The following is a 9,169-nucleotide window of genomic DNA, read 5'->3' as shown; positions in this document are numbered from 1 at the left end:
AGGAGGAACAAGAGTGAGACTTGGAGGAACAAAGTGTATCTTGTTGTAACAAGGCGGGGGGGGGGGGGGGGGGGGATGTGTGTGTGTTGCTTGTTGAGTGTTAGGAGGAACAAGAGTGAGACTTGGAGGAACAAAAAGTGTATCTTGTTGTAACAAGGCGGGGGGGGGGGGGGGGGGGGATGTGTGTGTGTTGCTTGTTGAGTGTCAGGAGGAACAAGAGTGAGACTTGGGAGGAACAAAGTGTATCTTGTTGTAACTCTTGTGTGTCTGAACAGAAAAATAATGCCCACAGCTTGTTTATTTTTTCACTCATCAATGTTATTGTTGAAACAAAACTGACTACATCCATTCTCACCTGTCTCCAGACGAGCCCCACGGACCAGGAGAGAGCAGTGCACCTCAGCAAGGCCGTCGAGATTGAAGCTGCTAACAGACACTGTCAGACAGCAGCCGCGTTCAGTCACGCATCATCGCCTCTCAATGCCGTCAACTCCTCCGTGAGGGTCTCCTGTTTATGTAAGAGGAAGCCAGAACCAGACGGGCTTGACATTGACCCCGTCAAGTGTAAGATTGCGAGGTCGAGTTTTGTGCCGGCTAGAGACTTTGTTGTGCAGCCTTCAGCGATTTGATCGGTTCTGTTCTGTCTGCATGACTTGGAAGCTCAAGACCACATCATTATGGAGACTTTTACTATGCACTGGTATGGCTTGAACTTAAGTGAATTTGTAGATCTGTGCTCATTTGCAAGTCATCCTGAAATTTCTCATTACTCTCACACACACACACACACACACACACACACACACAGTGACACACACACACACAGTGACACACACACACTCAGTGACACACACACTTTCAGTGACACACACACTCAGTGACACACACACACACACACTCAGTGACACATTACACACACACTATGTAAACAAGAGACGAAGCCTTCAAGGCTCACGTAAGAAATCGACAAACAGTAACACAAACTCGATCACTCCGTCACACATACACACACACACAGTAAGCATAGGTGACACTGTGCAAGAAAGCGAGACTCTAGATCTGTCTGTCTGCATGTAGCCTACTTACAGGGACACGACTGCCAACTAGTCTCGGCCCGCTCAAAATAACAATGACCGAGACTTTCAGTAATTCCTTCGCGTGACGTCGAACCCTCTTACGTCATAATGTGACGTCTTCAAATGACGAAATGTTAAAGTTTCTACCACAGACATACACAGCACAAACAAACACACACACACGCACAAACGCACAGACAGACAAAGTTACGATCGCATAGGCTACACTTACGTGAGCCAAAAAGGGGCATTTCAAGCACAAAAGCCTCCCTCCTGGCTTCAGTTTCTCTGACAAGGCTGGAAGTTGAAGATGGCTCTCTCGTGTCTTTGGGTCGAATTATCTCCCTTGGATTGAACTGCTGTGATATTTCTGTACATACTTTTTAGCTCATGGTTTGTTTTTGTTGTGAGAAAGTGCTTTTTAGATAATAACCTAAGTAACTCCTGCTTGGCTGAGAAGTTTATGTATTTTTTATATTTTATATTCTGATCTTTATTTGTACTGGATGATCATATGTGTACATTTTGAGTCTTAACTTTGCGCTTAAATGAAATAATATATTTCCCGGTAGATGCTGTTTTTAATGTGGTCTCATGTTTTCTTTTTCAGTAGGACTGTATTTACGATCTGTCGTACTAATAAGTAACAGTTGTTCTGGGTTTGTACAACAGATCTGTTTGTTTACGTGTGTATAGGATTTTACACTCGATCTTTTACATGCACGTTTTTATTGCTTGCTTTCTGCAGTTATTGGCATGTGTGTGTCAATCATGAGTCTTTTCTGTTGTGTATTAGGGTAGGAAGACATGAACATTGGGGGGGGGGGGGGGGGGGGGGGGCAGTCCTGTATCTATGTTGTTCATGACACAAGTTAACAGATTGTACAAAATGTGTGTACCACCTGATGAAATCAAAGATGCAAGCTGGATACGTCTTGTTTGCACTAACTGTAACTATGTACATAAGTGCAAGGCAGCGGGGAAGATGCTTATGTTGCAAGCTGCAGTGTACAGTAGCTGATTTAGTGTTGCATGAAAGGATTAAACAGGCCAGTTGTGCTTATATTCATCCACATTGGTTTCCTTCCCAACTGTTTTATTTCACGTGTTGATGTGTTTGTGTTGCTGAGTGATGCCACTAATGCACTAGTCACCCCACTTCAGAGAGAAAACATACCAGTACAACAAATCAGAGAGAAAACATACCAGTACAACAAATCAGAGAGAAAACATACCAGTACAACAAATCAGAGAGAAAACATACCAGTACAACAAATCGGAGAGAAAACATACCAGTACAACAAATCAGAGAGAAAACATACCAGTACAACAAATCTGGACAACACAGAAAACAAACAAGTTGCTCTCTTCTTGTGAATCACTCCAAAGTCGATGCTGATGATAGATCATTGATAAAAAATAAAAAGAATTATTTCTGAACATTGTCTATTCTTGAACCACATAACACATACATACTCGTGCAAGCAAAACATACTGATACTCCGTTTTACCCGGTACTCACTGAGGTCAATCACTTGCATTGCACATAAACCATCGGGTGTGTGACACCTTATCGACCACTTCGTTAAATGGATACTTTATTGAATACAGTAGTGTAAAGTGTGCAATTATTGAATGGAAAGATGCCTTTAAGTCTTTGTCTGTCATTCTGTGTGTGTTTTGTCTCAGTGTGTTTGTGAGATTGATAAAGAGAATGGAAAGATGCCTTTAAGTCTTTGTCTGTCATTCTGTGTGTTGTGTCTCAGTGTGTGTGTGAGAGTGATAAAGAGAATGGAAAGATGCCTTTAAGTCTTTGTCTGTCATTCTGTGTGTGTTTTGTCTCAGTGTGTGTTTGTGAGAGTGATAAAGAGAATGGAAAGATGCCTTTAAGTCTTTGTCTGTCATTCTGTGTGTGTTTTGTCTCAGTGTGTGTTTGTGAGAGTGATAAAGAGAATGGAAAGATGCCTTTAAGTCTTTGTCTGTCATTCTGTGTGTGTTTTGTCTCAGTGTGTGTGTGTTTTGTCTCAGTGTGTGTGTGTTTTGTCTCAGTGTGTGTGTGTTTTGTCTCAGTGTGTGTGTGTTTTGTCTCAGTGTGTGTGTGTTTTGTCTCAGTGTGTGTGTGTTTTGTCTCAGTGTGTGTGTGTTTTGTCTCAGTGTGTGTGTGTTTTGTCTCAGTGTGTGTGTGTGAGAGTGATAAAGAGAATGGAGATCCTGCATGAAGGATTCTTTGTTGCACCTTTTGTTTTACTTCCGTCCATTCAATAATGCGTCCATTTGATGAAGTGTGCAATGAAGAAAGTGTTGTTCAATTAAATGTATTTTGATAAAATGTGATACATACACCAAACGGTCTCCAGCATATGGCTGGCATGTGTACTATTGCTACCTGTGTAAAACCATAGAAGATGGAAACACGTGGGTTTTCTCCCTTGCATTTGAAGTAAAAATGCTCTAATGTGAAATAAAGTGGTTGGAAAAAAAAAATTGTGGAAACGTTTTACTTACCACCCAAAACATGTTATTATGCACAATACAATTGGTGAACACAGTTGACCATTCACAGTTTGAGAAACTTAAAGTGACTGGATGTGATTGGTGATATAATGCTCCAGTGTCAAAACGTAAAATGTTAGAGAAAGAAAAAAAATTATGTGTATGCTTAAAAAATACACACATTTTGCTGCAGGAAACTATCAATCTGCCTGAACTATGTTGACTCCGAAAGTCTGGCACTCAGCAGGCCCATGCAACCCGTCCCTCTAGCTTCCCAGCATGAAGATATATGTCACCATACATACGAAATAAATCCATAAACTTTTATAAACAAGAGGCAATGTTTATGAAGCATCACGGCCTTTTCAATCACTAGTCACCATTGATTTGCTGTCGCAGACCTCTGAAGCTTCCATGAGTTTGTGACTAGAGTTCTAAAGAATACTGCATAAGGTTGATAGTTCAAAACAAACAAACAAAAACCGCTTTTGAGGTTTAGCACAAACACATTATGACTCAGTTCTACTCCGTAAACTGACCACTCCCTGGAAATCAGGTCAAAAAGCGAAGGTTTTACTAGGCAAGGCTCACATCACACAGACGGCTCAATCTGTTTTTACCAACAAGACTTTGGCGTAGAAGTTACCATGAGGTAATTCCACAACTACCTGTGTCAGTTTGGTTTGCATTGCTTTTCCTGAAGAAGTACCATTGTCCAACACTTTTCTTAGGCAAAAAAAAAAAAAAATAGGTGTGGTTACGGTAACATAGCCAAAAAAAATAGGGTAGGAAGGTAGGCAATCTCTTTTTTTTTTTTCCTTTTTTTTTTCTAATGTGTACAAATTAAACCTACTTGACAGGGAAATAAGTGTGTGACTCGGGCGCTTTCACTTTCATTGCGTTTTCTGCACTCGTTTTCTTGGTTTTTTGTGTGTTTTTTTGACAAATGTAATAAAAAGTTATAGGCTCAGCCCCAAAAAATAGGGTAGGTCGGGTTACCGTAACCACACCTATTTTTTTTTTAGGCCTTACAGTGGAACTCCAGTTTTAAGATCCCCAATTCAAAACTTCCTCCCTTTTAGGATCATGCTTTTTCAGATTTTCTGTTAATTGACCTCCATTTCAAGACACCATTCTTTTCTCTCAATTTGTTTTGAGATCTTAAAATTGGGTTCCACTGTACTGCACGAGAGTTGCTCATTCCAATGGCTCCTGCTTGATAGGCCTGTCTTTACTGTACTGCACGAGAGTTGCTCATTCCAATGGCTCCTGCTTGATAGGCCTGTCTTTACTGTACTGCACGAGAGTTGCTCATTCCAATGGCTCCTGCTTGATAGGCCTGTCTTTACTGTACTGCACGAGAGTTGCTCATTCCAATGGCTCCTGCTTGATAGGCCTGTCTTCACTGTACTGCACGAGAGTTGCTCATTCCAATGGCTCCTGCTTGATAGGCCTGTCTTTACTGTACTGCACGAGAGTTGCTCATTCCAATGGCTCCTGCTTGATAGGCCTGTCTTTACTGTACTGCACGAGAGTTGCTCATTCCAATGGCTCCTGCTTGATAGGCCTGTCTTTACTGTACTGCACGAGAGTTGCTCATTCCAATGGCTCCTGCTTGATAGGCCTGTCTTTACTGTACTGCACGAGAGTTGCTCATTCCAATGGCTCCTGCTTGATAGGCCTGTCTTCACTGTAAGCGTGTGCTGCAACCACTTCCTTCAGAATGTTCACATCGTCTTGCGAGTCTTCCCCCATGCTGCCAAGGTGACCTTGCATAGACGTCACCTGCCATTCCGAGAAGTCCCCAAGGTCATGCTGGGAAGAGGACGAGGACGCTGCTGATTGGCCGGAGCTGGGGAAGCCTCGCTTGCCCAGCTTTTTGTCCAAGAGATATTTGCGCCGATTCTGTAGCGTCTCGCTAAGCCGCTGCCACAAGAGGTGCTCGTAGTCGCGGATGTGAGGAGCAATGCGGTACACGCTGTTGAGGAACTCCTGGCGCTGGGGCTGAGAGATGCTGCGCAGGTGGGGGGGGTCGGACCACAGGTTGGCCTGCTGCGCAGCGTTGCGAATGAGGATGGAGCCCAGCTTCTGCGCTCCGTTGGGTCGAGACCGCTGGCTCTTCTTGGAGAGGATTTCCTGCGCCGTGTACTTGGTGGCCAGCTGACCCATGCTGAGAACGGACGCCAGGTCCAGGTGACGCGTCTCCAGGCTGCCCAGGTAGTCGGGGGTGGTGGAGGAGGGCTGGGTGGTGGGGGAGGCGGTGTCGCGTCTCACCTGCACGGCAGAGGGAGGTCTTTGTGGCGACTTCTTCAGACACAGCGCCTGGTCCTCACCGCCTGAGAATGTTGCAGTCCTCTGCTGGTCCTGGCTGTGTGCGTAGCCTGCGGGCCTGAGAGAGGGGGACATCGTGCCGCCAAACGCTGGGTGGAACTCGGGCTTGTTGAGGAAGACGGAGAGAGGAGACGGGGGCAGGAAGCTGTTCATGGCTGAGTGCTGACCGGACAGCAGTCCTGAGGAAGACTGGAGCAGGTTGTAGGAATGGGCAGCGGGAATGTGCGGAGGAATACCGAGGGCATCCTCCACTCTCTGCCGCTTTGCTGAGTACGTGTCTTCACACTCACTCTTGACCTGGACATCATCAAGGTCAATCACTTCTGAAGCCCTCCTTCCAGAAATGTGCTTCCCAGACACAGTCCTCGTACTTGTAGTACCACTGAAGCTGTATTCTGACGATGACAGGCGCATCAAGGCTGAAGACGCTGCCTCAACACTGGGGGATGTCCGTGGTCTGGGTGAATCATGGCTCCGACCGCTTGCTGCTGACTTTTCTTCTAGCTGTTGTTGCCCCGACGACTGTGGCGCTGGTTTGAGGCGTGAGGCCGGCTTGTCGGCGAGGTCCCTGAGGAGTTTCCTGACGCGGAACCTGTCCTTGAATTCGGTGAAGACGTCCCGGATGTCCTCCTCACAGAACTCACACAGCATGCCACCCGTCACCTCTTTTTCTGCACACAGTGTAACACACCCCTGTAGTTCACACCACAAATAACATGAGAAAATTTGACAACAGTAGGCTTGAATACACGATTTTCGGAAATAACTCCGTTGTTTGTATGGGTTATGGAAGAGTGAATACCCTTAGTTGTCTCTGACAAACATTGGAGGGGCCAATCACTAGCGCGGGTTGTGTCGGAAACATGTGCCTTCTGTCCATGTGTTTTCGACTTGGCCCCTCCAATGTTTGTCAGAGAAAGCATAAGGGTATTTTTTTTTAAATTTTTTTTTATTATTATTATTAATTAATATGAGGCTTATATCGCGCGTATTCCGTGGGTACAGTTCTAAGCGCAGGGATTTTTTAAATTTTTTTAATGCAATTTATATCGCGCACATATTCAGGGATTTATTTATGCCGTGTGAGATGGAATTTTTTACACAATTGATACATCACGCATTCACATCGGCCAGCAGATCGCAGCCATTTCGGCGCATATCCTACTTTTCACGGCCTATTATTCCAAGTCACACGGGTATTTGGTGGACATTTTTAGCTATGCCTATACAATTTTGCCAGGAAAGACCCTTTTGTCAATCGTGAGATCTTTAACGTGCACCCCCAATGTAGTGTACACGAAGGGACCTCGGTTTTTCGTCTCATCCGAAAGACTAGCACTTGAACCCACCACCTAGGTTAGGAAAGGGGGGAGAAAATAGCGGCCTGACCCAGGGTCCAACACGCAACCTCTCGATTCCGAGCGCAAGTGCGTTACCACTCGGCCACCCACTCTTCTACAATCCATAGTACAAACCCGACAGTTATTTTCGGAATTCGTATATATTTTCACGCAGAAGTTCTGGAACAAATTGTTTTGCATATAACTATACTACAGAATGGTATGAAATATGAAAGATATTATTGGACATTAATACAAACAATATTGCTTTATTGGGTGTACCTATTTTTAAATCAATATGTTTCTGCTCAGGAGTTATCCAGTTCTTCTTGATCCAAACCCACAGCAAATTGATTTACATGTACATGTAAATTAGTACCATCTGTTTTCATCATATTTCACTTCCTCCAAGTTAAGGTTCGGGGTGGGTAGTTCAGTTACGCAAAGGCACATGGAATTTTCAGTATTTATGAATTGAGCTTTAGAAGACATGGACAGTATACCTAATTAACTCCAGCCACTAATTACGCGTAATAAGCCAGGTTGGTACATTTCCAGCTGAATTTATATTTACAACTTTTTTGTTCATGTTTAAAAGCATTGATCAGTGTGCTCTTTACTTACCCCACACAGAATCTAGTCCGGCTCTGCTGATGCCCAGCTTTCCGAGATACGTTACCAGCTGAGCTGTCGGGAGAACAGAAACCGGCGACTCGGAATCCATGCTTGCGGTTTTGAAGAAGCGCAGCTGAAAACTCTCTCCTCAAATAACCAGTCGCATTGTCAGTGTACAGATTTTAGTTCATGTAAATGAGACCGACTTCCACTTGCTGGCATGGTGTCGACTCTGAGAAAGCAGGGACCTATATATAGGTCTATGGAGAAAGTAACAACTAACACTGCCTTCATGAATCTGCCGCAAAATCAATGCACTCTTTTGGTCGTTCAGTGCTGCCGTCTTCTCACAGACAAATCGAGTAATGTCGAGATTTCTGTTTTCGCTGAATATTACGGGAGCAAGACAGAAAGATAGAGCGAGAGGCTGCAAAATCAATGACCGAACATGGGTCAAAAAGCAGCGGTTGAAACAAAAGCCTCCCTTAGCGTCAGGCATCGGCCACTCCTCGAACTCTTGACCTACACTGACCGATCACCAACACGTGATTAACGAATTAGCACCATTAGCGAACCCATTAATGTCACACTCGGAAAGCATCCCATTACACCATAGATTCTCTTTTGCTGAGCGATGCAGCGCACAGGCTGCGTTTTTAGAGCGCACACATGTGTCATGGTGTAGGCGTCCCACCAGTAGTTGAGCAGAAAAAAGGAAAAGGCTGGCGCTTCAGCGTGCAGCGATAAAAACGCTCAAGTCTCCGTGTTGGGTTGCCGCTGCTGCAAAAGTAATGGCCTTGCCTCCGCACCGTCTTTCAGCGGCGTGTCGAAGTATGGTAGCACACATCGGTCATTGCTGACATAAACAGAGCTCTTTACCCAACGCACTCAGGCGGGGCTGGTTCCATGATAGGGAGGTATTGCTGACATGGGTCTGGGGACATATGGGGCTGAACCAGGAGAGATGGGGCAGATTCTGGAGAGAGGCCGGTTTAGCTAACATGGGTATGAGGACACGTGAGGCTGAAGTTCACTGAGGAGAGATGGGGCCGGCAGATTCAGGAGAGAGGTATTGCTGAGATTTTCTTAGCACAACTGTAAATCATCATTTACTGTGGTTGGTAAGTTTTGACAGTAGTGAGCTTAGATTTCCTCTTCAGTTTATGCTTCCAAGTCGCACATTAACACACACACACACACTGACACACACGCACACGGCACACACTGACAGACAGACACACACACACACACACACACACACACACACACACACACACTGACACACACACGTACACACACACACACACACACACA

The 9,169-nt window shown here is 44.9% G+C and overlaps 2 protein-coding genes across 2 annotated transcripts in view; one reads left to right on the top strand and one right to left on the bottom strand.

Moving 5' to 3' along the window:
* LOC138953381 (DNA polymerase epsilon subunit 2-like) overlaps positions 1–629 on the top strand; it is a 25,882-nt gene extending 25,253 nt beyond the window's left edge. The window contains exon 17 of the mRNA XM_070325181.1: positions 366–629. Coding sequence (XP_070181282.1) covers positions 366–629 — 264 coding nt within the window. The remainder of the gene's footprint in view (positions 1–365) is intronic.
* A 2,336-nt stretch (positions 630–2,965) lies between these two features.
* LOC138952229 (uncharacterized) lies at positions 2,966–8,626 on the bottom strand. The gene is made up of 2 exons (XM_070323847.1): positions 7,865–8,626; positions 2,966–6,571 (listed from the first exon to the last, which is right to left on the bottom strand). Exons 1-2 carry the CDS (start codon positions 7,962–7,964, stop codon positions 5,223–5,225), a joined length of 1,449 nt encoding a protein of 482 aa, XP_070179948.1. The 5' UTR covers positions 7,965–8,626; the 3' UTR covers positions 2,966–5,222.
* Positions 8,627–9,169: the final 543 nt, after the last annotated feature.

Source organism: Littorina saxatilis, linkage group LG17, assembly GCF_037325665.1.
Source record: "Littorina saxatilis isolate snail1 linkage group LG17, US_GU_Lsax_2.0, whole genome shotgun sequence".
Taxonomy (NCBI): Eukaryota; Metazoa; Mollusca; class Gastropoda; order Littorinimorpha; family Littorinidae; genus Littorina; species Littorina saxatilis.
The sequence above is the reverse complement of the archived record's forward strand: the minus strand, read 5'-3'. Positions and strand labels throughout refer to the sequence as shown.